General features: G+C 44.8%; 1 protein-coding gene across 1 annotated transcript in view; it reads left to right on the plus strand.

The window, feature by feature from the left end:
- cep164 (centrosomal protein 164) overlaps positions 1 to 18860 on the plus strand; it is a 53038-nt gene that overhangs the window by 32037 nt on the left and 2141 nt on the right. The window contains exons 32-43 of the mRNA XM_077566241.1: positions 3767 to 3878; positions 4460 to 4634; positions 5606 to 5710; positions 5828 to 5925; positions 6050 to 6132; positions 8246 to 8357; positions 8905 to 9106; positions 10401 to 10478; positions 10600 to 10700; positions 10860 to 15788; positions 16681 to 16803; positions 17001 to 17054. Of these exons, the coding sequence (XP_077422367.1) occupies positions 3767 to 3878; positions 4460 to 4634; positions 5606 to 5710; positions 5828 to 5925; positions 6050 to 6132; positions 8246 to 8357; positions 8905 to 9106; positions 10401 to 10478; positions 10600 to 10700; positions 10860 to 15788; positions 16681 to 16803; positions 17001 to 17054 (6172 nt within the window). The remainder of the gene's footprint in view (positions 1 to 3766; positions 3879 to 4459; positions 4635 to 5605; positions 5711 to 5827; positions 5926 to 6049; positions 6133 to 8245; positions 8358 to 8904; positions 9107 to 10400; positions 10479 to 10599; positions 10701 to 10859; positions 15789 to 16680; positions 16804 to 17000; positions 17055 to 18860) is intronic.

The raw sequence follows: 18860 nt of genomic DNA on the forward strand, positions 1-18860 counted from the left end.
AAGGGGCCAAAGGGGTCGGGTGCGCAGTGAGTTGGGTGGCAGCCAAAGGCGGGGGCCTTGGCGGTCTGACCCCCGGCTACTGAAGCTAGCTCTGGGGACATGGAATGTCACCTCTCTGACAGGGAAGGAGCTCGAACTGGTGTGCGAGGCTGAGAAGTTCCGACTAGATATCGTCGGACTCACCTCCACACACGGCTTGGGTTCTGGTACCAATCCTCTCGAGAGGGGCTGGACCCTCTTCCACTCTGGAGTTGCCCACGGTGAGAGGCGCAGAGCAGGTGTGGGCATACTCATTGCCCCCCAGCTAGCCGCCTGTACGTTGGGGTTTACCCCGGTGAATGAGAGGGTAGCCTCCCTCCGCCTTCGGGTGGGGGGACGGGTCATGACTGTTGTTTGTGCTTATGCACCGAACAGCAGCCCAGAGTACCCACCCTTTCTGGAGTCCTTGGAGGGTGTGCTGGAGAGCGCACCCCCTGGAGACTCCCTCGTTCTACTGGGGGACTTCAACGCTCACGTGGGTAATGACAGTGAGACCTGGAGGGGCGTGATTGGGAGGAATGGCCCCCCACGATCGAAACCCGAGTGGTGTTTTGTTATTGGACTTCTGTGCTCGCCACGGACTGTCCATAACGAACACCATGTTCAAGCACAAGAGTGTCCATATGTGCACCTGGCACCAGGACACTCTAGGCCGTAGTTCGATGATCGACTTTGTAGTCGTGTCATCGGACTTGCGGCCGTATGTGTTGGACACTCGGGTTAAGAGAGGGGCGGAGCTGTCAACTGATCACCACCTGGTGGTGTGTTGGCTCCGATGGCGGGGTAAGATGCCGGTCTGACCAGGCAGGCCCAAACGTACTGTGAGGGTCTGCTGGGAACGTCTGGCAGAATCCCCTGTCAGAAAGAGTTTCAACGCCCATCTCCGGCAGAGCTTCTCCATTGTCCCGGGGGAGGCGGGGGACATTGAGTCCGAGTGGACCATGTTCCGCGCTTCAATTGTTGAGGCGGCCGATCGGAGCTGTGGCCGTAAGGTGGTTGGTGCCTGTCGTGGCGGCAATCCTCGAACCCGCTGGTGGACACCAGCGGTAAGGGATGCCGTCAAGCTGAAGAAGGAGTCCTATCGGGCCTTTTTGGCCTGTAGGACTCCGGAGGCTGCTGACGGGTACCGGCTGGCCAAGCGGAATGCGGCTTTGGCGGTCGCTGAGGCAAAAACTCGGGCATGGGAGGAGTTCGGTGAGGCCATGGAAAACGACTTCCGGACGGCTTCGAGGAAATTCTGGTCCGCCATCCGGCGTCTCAGGAGAGGAAAGCAGTGCACCGTTAACACTGTGTATAGTGGAGACGGGGTGCTGTTGACCTCGACTCGGGACGTCGTGAACCGGTGGGGAGAGTACTTCGAAGACCTCCTCAATTCCACCAACACGCCTTCCTTTGAGGAAGCAGGGTCTGGGGACTCTGAGGTGGGCTCCCCTATCTCTGGGGTCGAAGTCGCCGAGGTGGTTGGAAAGCTTCTCGGTGGCAGGGCCTCGGGGGTGGATGAGATCCGCCCGGAGTTCCTGAAGGCTCTGGATGTTGTGGGGCTGTCGTGGTTGACACGTCTCTGCAGCATCGCGTGGACATCGGGGACGGTGCCTCTGGATTGGCAGACCGGGGTGGTGGTTCCCCTTTTTAAGAAGGGGGACCGGAGGGTGTGTTCCAACTTTAGAGGGATCACACTCCTCAGCCTCCCAGGTAAGGTCTATTCAGGGGTGCTGGAGAGGAGGGTCCGTCGGGAGGTCGAATCTCGGATCCAGGAGGAGCAGTGTGGTTTTCGTCCCGGCCGTGGAACAGTGGACCAGCTCTACACCCTCAGCAGGATCCTCGAGGGTGCGTGGGAATTCGCCCAACCAGTCCACATGTGCTTTGTGGACTTGGAGAAGGCGTTTGACCGTGTACCTCGGGGAGTTCTGTGGGGGGTGCTTCGGGAGTATGGGTTACCGAGCCCCCTGATACGGGCCATTCGGTCCCTGTACGACCGATGTCAGAGTCTGGTCCGCATTGCCGGCAGTAAGTCGAATTTGTTTCCGGTGAGGGTTGGACTCCGCCAAGGTTGCCCTTTGTCCCCGATTCTGTTCATAACTTTTATGGACAGAATTTCTAGGCGTAGCCGAGGCGTTGAGGGGGTCCGGTTTGGTGGCCTCAGCATTGCATCTCTGCTTTTTGCAGATGATGTGGTGCTGTTGGCTTCTTCAAGCCGTGACCTCCAGCTCTCACTGGAGCGGTTCGCAGCCGAGTGTGAAGCGGTTGGGATGAGGATCAGCACCTCCAAATCCGAGACCATGGTCCTCAGTCGGAAAAGGGTGGAGTGCCCTCTCCGGGTCGGGGAGGAGGTCCTGCCCCAAGTGGAGGAGTTCAAGTATCTTGGGGTCTTGTTCACGAGTGAGGGTAGGTTAGAGCGGGAGATCGACAGGCGGATCGGTGCAGCGTCTGCAGTGATGCGGACGCTGTATCGGTCCGTTGTGGTGAAGAAGGAGCTGAGCCGAAAGGCAAAGCTCTCGATTTACCGGTCGATCTACGTTCCTACCCTCACCTATGGTCACGAGCTGTGGGTCGTGACCGAAAGAATAAGATCCCGGATACAAGCGGCCGAAATGAGTTTCCTCCGCAGGGTAGCCGGGCTCTCCCTTAGAGATAGGGTGAGAAGCTCGGTCATCCGAGAGGGACTCAGCGTCGAGTCGCTGCTCCTCCACGTTGAGAGGAACCAGTTGAGGTGGCTCGGGCATCTGGTTCGGATGCCTCCTGGACGCCTCCCTGGGGAGGTGTTCCGGGCATGTCCTACCGGCAGGAGGCCCCGGGGACGACCCAGGACACGCCAGAGAGACTATGTCTCTCGGCTGTCCTGGGAACGCCTTGGGGTCCCGTCGGATGAGCTGGCTGAAGTGGCTGGGGAGAGGGAAGTGTGGGCTTCCCTGCTAAAGCTGCTGCCCCCGCGACCCGACCCCGGATAAGCGGAAGAAGACGGACGGACGGACGGACTTTACTAGTTAATCACGAATAATCACAAATTTTATATCTGATCTAAATGTACCAAAAAAAAATCTAGATTTTCATACTCTTGTTAACAAAAATGACGAAAAAAAAAAGTAACTAATAAAAATAGTTAAAATGAATTTTTGACGTCTATAGCTAGCTGTCAATGGCAGTGAGTGAGTTAATTTTAACTCAGCTTTATGAATTATTATGAAATTACTGTATCAATGACTACAAGATGCAGCAGTTAATTTTAACTCAGCTTTATGAATTATTATGAAATGACTGTATCAATGACTACAAGATGCAGCAGTTAATTTTAACTCAGCTTTATGAATTATTATGAAATTACTGTATCAATGACTACAAGATGCAGCGTCTAACAAATTACGAAGGGAGGTGGGCAAGTCTCAAGGAAAACGGAAACTATCACTAAAGATGCAGTAGAAATACACAGCCTGACCAGATAAATGTGTCGCTGATGTTACCATTACATTTTTGTGACATGCCAAACACTTTTACACCCACCTACTATTGTAATGTTCTATCCAATATCTCCTGGAAAAATTTGTTTCTTAAGCAGAGTGAGAAATTATGACGTGATTCATCTAACGGAAAGAGGAAAACGGTGATGTTAACCATATAACCAAATAATGCTACTTACTTCCATATAGGAAGCACTGTCTGAATGAGCAATGAAACCATAAATCTCTGCAGTCCTACTGCTTTGTTTTTTTCATTTTCACTACCTAAACAGGAATCAAGGAATATGCTCAGGATATGGGCATTGATCCAGAAAAAGAGCCGGGCCTCATGTATCTTGCCAAGGAGGCCATGTTTGCCCGACTTCCTCCAGAATGGATTCCTGTGTAAGTAATCAGGCATGTTTTCCCCGGTGCCTTATTAGCCTGGCGCCGCCGCGCTGGGCCATTCAAGGAGTAATCATCATCTGTTGAAACCTCCTTTTTTTACTTTCGGCTTTTCCCTTCAGGGGATCACCACAGCGAATCAGTTGCCTCCAGCTAACCCTGTCCTCTGCATTCTCTGCTCTCACACCAACTACCTTCATATCCTCTTTAACTACATCCATTAACCACCTCTTTGGTCTTCCTCTAGACATGTCCAAACCATCTCAGTCTGGCCTCTCTGACTTTATCTCCAAAGCCTCTAACGTGTTGTCCTTCTTATGTACTCATTACTAATTCTATCCATCCTGGTCACTCCCAAAGAGAACCTCAGGATTTTCATCTCTGCCACCTCCCGCTCTGCCTCCTGTCTTTTCCTCAGTGGCACTGTCTCCAGACCAAACAACATCGCTGGTCTCACCACAGTTTTATAAACCTTTCCTTTCATTTGAGCTGGAACTCTTCTATCACACATCACTGAAATATTGCTGATCAATAACATCTATTACTTATTTGACCGTAACTTTCTGACTGGGTCTTCACAGCCTAGATGGGAGCGGGAACGTGTACTACCACAACTACCGTTCCGCCCTAACCATATGGGAACATCCTTGTGATGTGCACTACCGCAAACTGGTGGCTCAGGAGCGTGAGCGCATGCAGCAGGCCGGTGTTCTCTTGGCATCAGAAGGCAAACAGAACAAGGAGGGAACAACTAGCGTAAGTGTGCCTTATAACTCTGTGTTGATGCCAAGTGTGTGTGTCAAGGTTTTGAGAGAGAGCGTTCAGTTGGCATGCTGACTGCTGGAATGTCAATCAGAGCTGTTGCCCGTGAATTGAATGTTTATCTGTCTACCATAAGCCGTCTCCAAAAGCGTTTCAGACAATTTGGCAGTACATTTAACCGGCCTGGCTGTTTTCCTTGCACCTTGTCTCGACCAATCTTCCGGACAAATCTGCTCGCAAAACCGTCATTCTTGGTTAGCAGCAAAAATGACGCTATCATTTATTTTTCTTACATTTTTTTGATTATATAATTTATTTGTTATTTCGCATGTACTCTTGTATAATACTTTCCCTTGATTTTGGATGAGGGTTTCTTTTTTTTTCTTCTTTTTTTTAAAGCAAAAAAAGGTGTCAAAATTATATCAGGATGAGGCAAAATTATAAATGTAAATGTATTTTTTTTTTTATAAATATGATTTCTAAATATATTTGTAAATATTTTTTATGCCACATTAAATGCTGTGGTTATTTTGATATGTGTTAAGACTTCTGGCCTTGTGTTTTTTTTTTAAACGGAGGAACTATCTTAAAAGTAGAGGATGCAGTTTTCAAACTGCTAGCACAATTTGAGTATAGCCTCACTTCACTTCCTGACCCTGTTTCTTCATGTCTCTGCCCAAAGAAACACCCACACCTCACTGACGGCTCACCTGTTTTCCGGATTTGGTCATGTGAGGTTTGCAAGCTGAGCCCTTAGGCACTATGTCATCTTCAGTTGATGGCCGGTGGCAAAATGACCGCTCCCTGAGATGGATAAAATGGGTGGATTTTGCTGCTGAATTTATATTCAAACGCAATATTATTCAGAATATTGTGTTTAGACTAATGGAAATGCATAGAAGATATTATTGTAAAGAACATTTTTTTACTTGACAATTTCAAAGTACTGCATGTATGCAATTAAGGATTCCAGAGGTGCCGATGCTGATTCAGCAGAGGAGAAGACCAAGCCAGAAGTGATTGACAATTCCCATTATAACAACCACAGTACTGAAACACCACAGCAACAGGTACAAATGCTGTTTGCGACATACCAAACCAAATGACAAACGTTGTAGTGCCGACCATTTTCATGGGAGCTTGTTTACATGACTGCTAACTGTTTTGTCCTTTTTTCTGTCTTGAAGCAACAAACAGAGTTTGGGGTCTCTGGCAATAATGCTTGTTGTGACAGTCAATTGGAGAGTGATGCCAAAGAAAAATGTGAGAATGAAACTGCTAAGAGGTTTGCTGCTCTTTTACTCATGGAGAACTGTATTAGTGATTCAGTTTGTTGTACATGTTGATTCTGTTGATTGATTTGTTGTTGTGTTTCCTATTCAAACGGAATGTAACCCTTCCTTTATTAGCCACCTTGTGTCTGCAACAAGCACAAGTTGCCAACAGATCCAGGAGGAGCACAGGGATGACGAACTTTGTTTTTCTGAAGAAGGTACACAGTACATTGATCAACATTACCGATATATTCAAAACTAAGGTCACACAATTTTAATAGCTAGCTTCTGGGAAAAACTGATTTAATGTGTTGATCTATACTGAATTATTGATGCTCTTGATTTTAGATCTTTATGCTCTATGAATGATTCTCACATCAAAAATATTGATGGTTTTGATACTGCAGTCATTTGATTTCATGTATATGGTACACTGTTGGTGGGAACTACTTTTCCTTCCACCTGAGTAAGTGCATTATGCGCAATCAATCTCAGTTTGATTCAATGGTATTCTAAGACAGAGCATAAACTGAGTCATGTGTGGAGCTACTGTTTTTCTGCTAAAGGTAAAGTTTAGGATGTTTATGGACCAGAGATGGCAAATCCAGGTCCAAAAAGTAAAAACCCTGCCACAGTTTGGCTTTAGCCCCTTGTACTAGCTAGCTAGCTCCCTAGCAGGTAAACAAGCACCCGGGGAGCTAGCTAGCTCTGTCAACACACTCATGTGGTACCCATGGCTGGTGAATGGGTCCCATCTGGGCTACCCAGCTGGGTCCCAGTTAATTTTGGCCAGAGATTTCATGGTGGCCCAATGTGGGCAAGCCCAGATGGGCTCAAGGTGAGCCTCATATGGGCCCTAGCTAAAACCTACATTGGCTTAAAGGTGGGCTTCGTATGGGCCCTAGCTAAAACCCATATGGGTATGGAATGGGCTGCATCTGGGCTCCCCAGCTGGGTCCCAGTTAAAAGTTGATTTGATTTGTGGGGTTTTGAGCAGATCAAACAAATATGTCATGTTCCGAAAAGCCAAACACAGCAATACATTACAACAATCAATAAAGCAAAATGTTGACTGCAAAAAACGTTTACGTTTACCGTGTCTCTGAGCGCTAAACACCAGGTACACCTTGTAGTTCTCGGCTATATGGGCAGTTCGCAGTTGTGAAATATGACGGCACTGGAGGATCATGGGTTCCTAGTAGCTTCACATTTGATTTTTCTCAAATCTTTTAAGGGGAAGTCAACCCAAAACATGTATTTGACAATAATATGTTCTATGCAGCCCTTCTATTCTAAATATGCTATTCTGGTTAATATTGTGTCAGTGGAATGTGAGTTAAGAAGCAAAATCCAGCAGTTTTTATCAATATGAAAAGGTGGCCATTTTGCCACTTGCTGTCAAGTGAAAATGACATCACAGTTGCTCAGGTCTCAGGCAACAACCAATCACAGCACAGCTTCAGAAAAAAGGTGATCTGTGACTGGTCGTTGCCTGAGCCCTGAGCAACTGTGATGTCATCTTCAGTCGACAGCAAGTGGCAAAATGGCCACTCCGAGATAAAAATGGCTGGATTTTGCTTCATAACTCATATTCCACAAATGTAATATTAATCAGAATGTCATGTTTAGACTAGTGAGGTCACATTTAACATATTATCGTCAAGAGGTTTAAACTTCCTCTTTAATTTTCATCTCTTATTCTCCACATTTCTTATGACTTCATTATGTTTGCAACAAAACGTTTGATGGTTCTGTAATCACGCCCCAATATTTTAGCAATTTCAACAGTCCTGAATCTCTCTGAAAGACTTTTCACAATGTCTGACTTTTCCCAAGTCAGTTAAATATCTTTTATGAAAAGAAGCTTCCTAATAATTGCCACACCTTCATATGGGGTGTTGATCTCCTTAGGCCACACCTTCCCACACACTCATTTATAACACAAATACAAATCAGCTGATACGGTTAAATCCAACAAGGTTTTAGCCTTTCAGGATTATACAACTTGAAGTTGGAAAATATACATGGAGATCATGATATGGTAAAAACAATACTCACTTGGCTAATAATTGTGTGCGTAGTGTATGATGAAGCGGACGGAAGTGAAGAACAGGGCAAGTTTGACATCTTTGGCCGTATCCAGGTACTGAGGGAAAACGTGGGGCTTTATATGGCACTAAACACTGTTCGTGCTGCAGTTGTTTGGAATGAATATATAGGGTTATGTAATGTTTACCAACCAATACCATCTCTAATTTTACTAGGTATTGGAGCTGAAAGGATATCAGTGTTGTCTAAATTGTCTATCTTTTAATTTGCTTTGTCTTTTAGAGATTATGCAATATGCACGGGATATAGGCATAGATCCAGAGCGAGAGCCAGAGCTTATGTGGCTTGCCAAGAAGGCCCTAGCTGAAAAACTGCCTCCAGGATGGTTAGAGCGGTAAGTTACTTCTGGTGATCCAGACATTTTTAGACTTGCTCTGGAAAAGATTGTGCGATTTTTACGACAGTTATATTGCAAGACTGACTGCCGTGTAGCACTCATTCTGAAATTAAATTCCCGTGTCTGTGTGAGAATTTATGTAATGTTTTGTGCTAAATTAGATTTGTAGAACATAAATGGGGAAAATATATGCCAACTCATCATCATCAATCATCTTTCTTTCTTTCTGTAAATATTTAGATACAGTTTCATGTCAATCTGGATATTTACTTGAGTCTGTCCAAAGGCACAAACATTATCTACAATCCATGTTGGGGCACCAAATGTCATGGCAGTAAATTTTTATCATCTGGACCCACACGTTTTACATTATAACCAGTATTCATTTCTGTTAAATTGGTTAAGTAATATGGGCAGCCACTGCCGTAATGACTTCATATCAAGCTAACAGGTTGTGAAGGAATAAGTGATTCATTGTACACTAACAAATGAAAAATACCTGCTAATTTACTGTATAGCCTCTCTTCTGACTTGCTCCTTCCAGGGAAGATGAAAGTGGGAACACCTCCTTCCACAACTCCCAGTTAGACACGTGCATTTTGGAACACCCTTCAAAAGTGCACTATAGGCAGCTGGTGGTTCAGGAGCGTGAGCGTAACCAGCGCATGGCTGTTCATGGGCCCAGTGCGGTTAAGAAGATCAAGAAGAAAGTAAAAGAAAAGCAGGAAGAAAAGAAAAGGATGAAGGTAGCAATCAAAACACAGGGAATGTGTTGTTGTTGTTGTTAGGACAACACATGATCCCATCCAAAAATATTGGTACAGCGAGGCCAATTCTTTTATTTTAGCTGAATGGAGAATTAAAATATTTGTTTGAAATCAAAACGATACACAACACATGAGATAACAGGAATGAATGCCTAGACTCAGCTTCATATTTGGGGTTTGTCGATATATATTACATTCACAGTATACAAATTTTAACAGAGTACCAACATTAAACTTGGAAGCCGTCAAACAGAAAGCTATCATAGTAGGAATTAAGAGGATTAGTGGTGGCTTTTCTCTTAACCTTGTAACCACGGGCATACCATTGTAAGTTCTATTTCGTTTGATACTTTTCAATAGGGATGCACAATATTTATTGTATCGATAACCATTGGGTCAATATTCGGAAAAACTGACGTAACTTGTATCGGTCCGATATTGCAAAACTAGACCGCCTCACACTTACGTTGGTCTGGTTACTGTCACTTTAAGAGTCCAAGGCTCTGTTGCATGTCATAGGATGCTATGTCCGAGGCTCCCTTGCGCTCACCCGGTCCGACGGCCGTGGCACCGTCTTGGGGGCAACCTGCTTGGGTGCAAAGTGCTCTAGACGCTGGAGAGTGATGATGACCTGGCCATGCCTTTTTCTTTTTAACTGTGCTTTTACCGTCCGTTGCTGAATATTATAATTGTGTGGACTTAATCGACATTGAGTGAAGTTCGAGCAACTTTACACAGCACTTTCAACATACTGGACGAAATGTCGCGACCACCAGGACCACCGTGGGTTGTTGTCAGGTCTGGCAGGCGGTAGTAAATAAAAGTGGGGCAGCCGAGCCAATCTATGGCTAAGCAAATGGCGAAGAGTGAGGATTATATTATTTTTTTATTATCATTTTAATTTATTTTGAGATACAATTTTTTGTTTTTGTTTTACCTGTCTTTGTTATTGCACTTTGTATGCAGCAATGGCTGGTATGAAGTGTTTTATAAATAAAGTTTAGTTGAGTATTCAGTGTACAAGAAAATCAAAGGAAGTAGCCTTACTGTTCCAATACATTTGGAGGAGAGTGTATGAGAAACTTGCTGGCTAGTGAACATTGCTGTGATAATTATTTCTTATTCTAGAGGTAAAGTCTACAGCATCACTTAAAAAAAAGGGGGAAAAAGCAATGGAATGCTGTTTTGGTCTGCTCGATTTGATTTTGAAAAAGTGCACCTTACCTTAAGTCTGTTGATCTCTCTGTCTTGATCTCTTTTTGTGCATGTGCAGAAAAAGAATTTGCGTAGCATTCACGTGGATTCAGCAGAGGAGATTGCAAAAACCATTACTGAATCATCTCAGCAGCAGGTACTTGTGCTGTGCTCCACTCTGCTTTGAATGTCCTCGTGAAAATATTTTCATTGAGTTGTATCAAAACTTAATTTATTAGCGTGTAAGCGATATGTTGTTTTTGTTTTGTCTCTAAAAGCTGTTGGAAGAGCTGCTGGATTCCCATAATATTCCAATAATGGATATCGAAAAAGTGGGGAATGAAGAGGCAAAATGTGAGAAGACTGGAATTGCCATGAGGTCTGTTTATAGATAGATGTACTGTGACAAGATGTTTAGTCGTATCTACTAGATTCCTGACTGGATGTTGTTTTTTGTTGTTTGCTGCCGTTGACATCAAGTTAGTCATTTTAGTACATTTGAAGTACCTCAAATAACACTGACTTTCCCTTTGTTTAGGAATGATAATCACACAGATAATCAGCCTCCTCTAAATGCTGTTGAATTTGGTCCTTCAACTTTTGAGGACACAGTGGAAGAAAGCCAAAACTATGAAATCACGTCAGAAGAGGAAAAGGCAGGCAGGGAGGAGAAGTACAGAACTGAAAAAGAGCAGGGTGATCTCAGACAGTCAAATGTAGAGAAAGAGATAAGGTGCATGGAAGTCAAACTGGATGGTAAGGAGGACACACAGCATTTAATGAGGGAGGAGACAAAAATGCATATTCTCCAAAAAGATGTGGGCGAGGGATTTCAGTTGAGAAGTGAAATGGATATAAAAATACATCCCCATCACAAAGACCTTGTAAAAGAGGAAGAAGGGCGATTCCATGCAGATCACCAGAAGAGAGAGGAAGAGGAGATGAAGTTGCTAAAGGAGCGAACGTTGAGATTGTGCCGCTACCAGAAGCAGCTGAAGCGAGATGAAGAGGCAGAGACAGAGCAATTGATGAGGGAAAAGGAAACAAGAACACATCTCTTCCAGATAGAGCTGAAGAGGAAGGAAGAAGAGGAGATAGAGCGCTTAAAACGGGAGATGGAAACTAGAACATGTCTCTATAAGAAGGAACTAAGTGCGGGAGAAGAGAAGGAGGTGCAACAATTTAAAAAGGAAAAAGAGAATAGAAGACATATCTTGCAAGAGGAACTGAAGAAAGAGGAAGCAGAGGAGAAAAAGCAAGTTGAGCAGTTGAAGAAGGATAAAGACTTGAGAAGACAGATCTATTTAGAGAAATTGCGGAAAGAGGAAGAGGGAGAAGTTGAACAGTTGAAGAAGGAAAAAGAAAAAAGAATGTGCCTCCTAAAAAGAGAGGAAGATGCACAGCTGGAAGGATTCAAGAGAGAGAAAGAGATGAGAACAAGTCTCCGCCTGGAGGAAAGGAAGAAGGAGGAGGAGGAGGCAAAGAAGTTAAAGCAGGACAAGGAGACCAGAGTGCGTCTTTTTCAGAAAAAGATGACACAAGAGGAAGAGGAGGAGATAGAACAGTTGAAGAAGGAAAAGGAGAAGCAAGTACATTTTCGTCAGGAGGAGCTGAGACGACAGGAAGAAGAAGAGTTGGAGCGATTAAATGCAGAGAAAGAGGCAAGAATGTGTCAGCAACGGGACCAGCAAAGGAGAGAGGACGAGGATGAGATGTTGCGGAGAAAGAAGATGAGAACAAAAGTTGAGATGGAGCTACGGGGAAAGGAAGAGGAGGAGGCAGAACAACTTATGATGGACAAGGAGAAGAGAATGGCTCTCCATTTGGAGGAGCTGAGGGTGGACGAAGATAAGGAGATACAGCGGTTGAAACAAGAGAAGGAGTCTAGAATGCATCTCTGCCACAAAGAGCTTATTCAAGAGGAAGAGGAGGAGGTGAAGAGGTTAAAGATGGAGAAGGAGGCAAAGATGCAATGTTACCGACAGGAGCTGAGGAGAGAGGAAGAGGCACAGGTTGAGGAGTTGAAGAAGGAGGAGACCAGAATAAGGATGGAGATGCACCTCTGCAATGAGAAGTTAGTAAAAGAAGAAGAAGAGGTGGCACAGTTAAGAACACAGATGGAAATGAGAATGCGCTTATGCCGGGAGGAGATGGAAAAAGAGGAAGAGGAAGTTGTCAAGCGGTTGAAGACTGAAATTGAGATGAGAGTTCAACTTTGCCGGGAGGAGCTGAGGAGGGAAAAAGAGGAGGAGAAGGAGCAGTTGAAGAGTGAGATGGAGGCAAGAATGTGTGACCACCGGAATAGGCTCACAAGAGAGAAAGAGGAAGAGGTTGAGCAACTGAGTACTAAAAAGAGGGTAAAACTCGAACTCTACCAGGAGAAGCTAAAAAGGGAGGAAAAGGAGGAGACAAAACACTTGAAGACAGAAATGGAGGCTAGAATGTCCATCTTTTTGGAAGAGTTGAAGAAAGCAGAACAAAAAGAGGTGGAAGAGCTGAAGAGGGAGAAGACTCGGTTGAAGTCGGAGATGGAAATGAAGATGCATCTCTGTGAGGAAGGTCTCAGGAAAAAAGAAGAGGATGAGATGAAGGAGTTGAAGACGGAGAAAGAGCTAAGAGTGCGCCTTCGCCGGGAGAAGCTGAGGAGAGAGGAAGTGGTGGAGGTGAAACAGATGAAGACAGCCAAGGAGGCAAGAATACGTCACTGCAGGGAGGAGCTGAGGCGAGAGGAAGAGGAGGCCATGGAGCAGCTGAAGGCAGAAAAAGTTGTCAAAATGCATCTCAACTGGGAGGAGTTACGCAGGGTGGAAGAGGAGGAGGTGGAGCGCTTCAAACAGGATAAAGAAATGAGAATGCGTCGCTGTCGAGAGGAGCTCAGGAGAGAGGAAGACGAGGTGGAGAAGTTGAAGGAGGAGGAGTGTGAAAAAAGGAAGGAAATTGAGACGAGAATGCGTGTTCGCCAGCAGGAGCTGAGGCGGGAGGAGGAAGAAGAGCTGCGGCGTTTGAAGTCCGCAATGGAGGCAAGAATGAGCCTGTGCCAGGAGGAGATGAGGAGAGAGGAAGAAGAGGAGACTGAGCGTTTGAAAATTGACATTGAGAGACGAATGCATCTTCAACAGCAGGAGCTGATGAGAGAGAAAGAAGAGGAGTTGGAGCATTTGAAGGAAGCGAAGGAGGCAAGGGTGAGACTCTACTTGGAGGAACTAAGCAAAGAGTTAAATGAGGAGTTTGAGTGTTTGAAGAAGGAGAAAGAGATGCAAATGCACTTCCATCAGGAGGAGCTGAGGAGAGAGAAAGAAGAGGCAGCAGAGCGTCTGGAGACCGAAAAGGAGAGCAGAATACAACTCCACCTGCAAGAACTGAGAAGAAAAGAAGCGGAGGTGGTGGAGCAGTTTATTAAGGAGAATGAGATGCGATTAAAGGCTGAGATGGACAAAAGAATGAGCGCTTTCCAGGAGGAGCTGAGAAAAGAAGAGGAGGAGAATGCAAAACATTTGAAGAAGAAGAAGGAGATGAGAATCAGCATTCTCCAGGAGGAACTGAGGAGGGAGGAGGAGCAGGAGGTGGAACGTATGAAAAGGGCCAAAGAAAGAAGAATATGTCTCTATCAAGAGGAACTGAGGAACGAGGAAGGAGCGGCGGTGCAACTTTTGAGAAGAGAGAAGGAGGCAAGAATGTGTCATGAGCTAAAGCGATATGCTGATGAAGAGGACCGGTTAAAGAGGGAGAAGCTGAAGAAGATGCATGTCCGGCAGGATAAACTGAGAAGAGAGAGAGAAGAAAATGCGGACAGGTTGAGAAATGAAAAGGAGACACGATTGCGTTTCCGCCAGGAGAGGGAGAAGGTCAAGAGAACATGTGTGCGCCAGGAGGAAGTAATCAAAGAGGAGGATGCAGAGTCGCTCGCGAGCGAAAAGGAGAATCAGTCAAATGAAGAGGCACAACTACTAAGCAGGGAAAAGAAAATGCATTCATCCAAAGAAGAGCTGACGGGAGAGGAACATGGAGAAGGCGTACAGCAGTTAAAGAAAGAGAAAGGGTTGAAAGCACATCTCCCTCAGGAGAAGCCACAAAGAGATGATAATGTGGAGCCGCAGAAGAGGGAAAATTACACAAAAAATTCTGAGTTCCAAAAAGGAGATGGGTCGAAGAGTGAGAACAGAACATGTCTCCTTCAGGAGACACTGATATCAGAGAAAGAGGGTGAGAACGGAGAAACCATGAACGTGGAGAAGAGAGCATGTGTAGACCAGGCAGGGCTGAGTGAGGAAAAGGTGGCAGAGTATTTGAAAGAAGAGAAACAGAAGCCATTACAGATTAGTCAGGACAAAATCAGTACAGAGGAGGAGGACAGCGAGAAAGAAAAAGAGGACAATGAGAAATTGAAGAGTGAGAAAGAGAAGAAAACACATCTTGGTCAGGAGGAACCGTGCAAAGAGGAAGAGGATGAGCTGGAGCGACTGAAAAAGGAAAAAGAGCAAAGAACACACCTCCGCCTGGAGGAGCTGAGGAAACAGGAAATTGAGGAGGTGCAACGGTTGAAAAGGGAAAAGGAGACAAGAATTCTTCTCCGTCAGGGGGAGCTCAGGGGGGAGGAAGATGAGAAAGCGCAACTTTTAAAACGTGAGAAGGAGAGACGAACATGTCTCCGCCAGCAGCAATTGAAGAGAGAGGAGGAAGATGAGGTGGCACGGTTGAAGTGGGAAAAGGAGAAGAGAACTCGTCTGCTGCAGGAGAAGCTGTGGCGAGAGGAAGAAGAGGAGAGGTTGAACCGAGAGAAGGAGAAGAGAGCGCGTCTCCGTCAAATGGAGCTGATTAGAGAGGAAGAGGAGGAGCGGTTAAAGAGGGAGAAGGAGAAACGAACACGTCTTCGCCAGGAGGCGCTGAGTAAAGAGGAGGAGGAAGAGGCGGAGAAGTTAAAAAAGGAAAAGGAAAAGAGAATGCTTTTACACCTAGAGGATCTGAAGAAAGAGGAAGCGAAAGAAGCGGAAAGGTTAAAAAGGGAAAAGGAGAAAAGAATGTGTCTTCTCCTGGTGGAGCTCAAAAGGGAGGAGGAGGTAGAGCGGTTACAAAAGGAGAAGGAAAAAAGGATACGTCTCTGTCTGGATGAGCTAAAGAGAGAGGAAGAGGAGGAGATGGTCAAGTTGAAGAGGGAAAAAGAAAAGAGAATGCGTCTCGGTCAGGAGAGGTTGAAAAGAGAAGAGGAGGAGGAGGTGGAGAAGTTGAAAAGGAAGAAGGAGAAGAGAATGCATCATCGCCAGGAGGAGCTGAGGAGAGAGGAAGAGGAGGAGTTGGAGCAGTTAAGGAATAAAAAAATGGGCCTCTTCCAATTGGATCTGTGCAGTGAGAAAGAGGAGGAGCTGGGGAGATTAATGAAGAAAGAAAAGAGAATGCGTCTTCATCAAATGGACCTGAGGGGAGAAGAGGAAGAGAGGAAACTGAAGACCGAGTACAAGGAAAAGCTCAGGTAGGTTATACATATTTTTAGCATATTTCAAACTTCCACCACTGAAGAAAAATGTCACCAAAAGTACAGATCCTGAAATTAGTCTCATTTTAATGTGCAACACGAAAACAATTGTAAGCAATTTTATTAAGTTGGTCAACAATTCAATTTATGATCTTAATTTGGTTCAACAATTCTTTTTTTAGAGTGCGCCTTCATCAACGGGATTATTATCAAAAGGACATGCCAAAAGGACATGTTTGGGGGGAAAAAAGACTTAATATAAACCCATTGACTGTCTTTGTTTTTTGTTTTTAAATAAGGGACGGCAGAAATATGTTACGCCAAAACTCGCCAACTTACTGAATGAATGAGGAAATCAAATGTCGTGTGTGGCTCAAAGGAAGCGGAAATAGAGGGAAACTCAAGGTTCATTGGATAAACCTGGTAGCGACGAGGTTAGGTTAATAGTCTGTTACTACAGTAACGGACCGAGAGTTTAAGTTACCTCTTTTTATGAAACAGGTTAGAGTTACCTTTTTTTCGCTGGTTTCAGTTCCCTTTCTGAAACAGAAAACGCAGAGTTTCCCGCATTTCAGGGTCAACAGACTCAGGGTTCTCACTAAACCTGCTTTGTGAAATGGACTCCAGATATATAGTTCCGAAAGATGACCTGATTGAGCAAGACTGTTATTAAAGATATATATATTCAACACCTCAGAATTATCATAAAATCAGCTTAATAAATAAATAAATTAGGTGCTGAGTGACCAATGGGCGCCATGAAGATAGGACAGTGTTAAATGAAAGCAAAATGTGGAGCCTTAAAGTACATTTTGGCCGTCAATGGAAGTTTTTTACGCTCGGAAATGTTGAAGTATCTGATGATTATCCAATGTGTGCACCCCCTAAGGGCTTTGCGCCAGTGTCTGCTGGCCAAGAGGAGAGACGAGGAGGCATTGTTAATAGCTGACCAGAAGGAGGAATTACCTGAATCTGTCCAGAAGGAGATAGAGGAGGAGCAACTTAAGATCAGGTTCAGGAACAGTTCAAAATTGTTGCTAATTCCCTTTTATTATATTTTCTATACTGTATTATCCTGTACATTTAGAACCTCAAGATACCATCTCCACTTTTAGAAATGGTCATGTGGACCTCAAATGGCTAATTTACCAATTGTGGTACTGTATTAATATCTTAGGACTGATGGGGAAAAAATGTGTGTGTGTGCAGGCAGGACCGTGAAGCTGTTCTGAGGGCACTTTGCATTGCACTGGAAGAAGAAAGGTCAGTAGTATATAACAGGCTCAAGGCTCAAAGGCTGCAAAAGCAACACAGTACAGTCCCTGACAAAAGTCTTGTCGCTTATTCATTTTGTAGAAACACCAGCTTATAACCTGACTTTTAATTAACCCATTGGTTTTGGAAATGGCTCATATAAAAGCTAAAACCCTCCCAAATGATGTTTAATATACAAATATAAATTTGCCTCACTGAAGAAATTTTGATCATTTAATGAACACAGAAAGGTCAGATTTTGGCAAGACAAAAGTTTTGTCGCCTACAAAAAGTAATGTGAAAATGGAACAAATAATTTACTTCAAATACAAAAAAAAAGTTACATAACATCAGAGAATGAAGTAGTGGTGCTGTGAGATCCATATCTAATATCTTGTATGACTTCCATGAGCTTGAAGGACTGCATCCATGCGGTCCGGCAATGATTCATACAAAGTATTGAAGTCATCAGGAATGGCAAAGAAAGCAGTCTTACATGCCTCCCAGAGTTCATCAAGATTCTTTGGTTTGGTCTTCCATGCTTCCTCTTTCATTCTACCCCAGACATGCTCGATGATGTTCATTTCTGGCCAGTCTTGGAGCACTTTGATCTTCTTCGCCTTGAGGAACTTTGATGTAGAGATGGAAGTATGCGATGGAGGGCCATCCTGCTGCAAAATTTGACCCCTTTTATGGTTGGGAATGTAAGAGGTAGCCAATACGTCTTGATATTTTAGGCTATTGATATTGCCTTCCACCCTGCAAATCTCTTGAAGGCCCCATACTGGATGTAACCCCAGACCATGATTTTTCCGCCACCAAACTTAACTGTTTTCTGGGTGTATCTCGGATCCATGCGGGCTCCAGTAGGTCTTCTGCAATAATTGCGGTGGCTGTGATGTAATTCAACCGAAGATTCATCAGAGAAATCCACCTTCTGCCACTTTTCCAGCTTCCATCCTTTTAGCAGGCTGTGGGCCTTGGCAAATGCCACACCTTTTTTTAATTGCCTTTTGTTTAGTGCTGGTTTCTGGGCACTGATTCGACCATGGAGGCCATTTCGAGACAGAATTCTACTAACTGTTCTGGTTGACACGGGGACTTGAGGTGACCAGGCCTGGTGGAGCTCTGCTGCAGTGGAAAAGGGGCTGGCCTTGGATTTTCGAGCCAACAAACGGTCCTCCCGAGCAGTTGTCTTGCGGGGTCTGCCAGACCTGGGCTTGTCAAAAACATCTCCAGTCTTATCCTTTGTACTTGACGCTGAGACACATTGAATGTGTCAGCCACCTCAGCAGTGGATCTGGTCTTCAGCCTCTTGATAATCAACGCTTTGGTCTGAGGGTGAATTTTAGGCATGGTGTCCGTGGTCAAGTTGCAGTTGATGTGAAGGTCTGGTGTGCTGGGGTTCTTTTTATACACACCCACTAATTGATTGGTCAACAGGTGAGGCTGGAATCAAGGATTGGGTGCATCGTTTGACAAGGCGACAAGACTTTTGTCTTTGCAAAAAGTGACTCAGTGAGCTTTACCAAGCTGTAAATGTTAGAATGCTTTTCAGCAGTTTCGTTTTGCACCAACATATTGTTTCAAAAGCTGTTGGGATTGAATTTAGCCATTTCTTGTAAAAAAATATTGATTAGAAATATATTTCAGGGGCATTTAAAGTCAACTTGTACCCAAGCGACAAGACTTTTGTCAGGGACTGTATGTGACCTTGACATTTTATTGAACTTGACGAGGCAAAATGTGCCACCACAATTGCTGACACATTGCAAGGCATATACAATGTACAAATTGCCATTTTAAACCTATTAA

Source organism: Vanacampus margaritifer, chromosome 5, assembly GCF_051991255.1.
Source record: "Vanacampus margaritifer isolate UIUO_Vmar chromosome 5, RoL_Vmar_1.0, whole genome shotgun sequence".
Taxonomy (NCBI): domain Eukaryota; kingdom Metazoa; phylum Chordata; class Actinopteri; order Syngnathiformes; family Syngnathidae; genus Vanacampus; species Vanacampus margaritifer.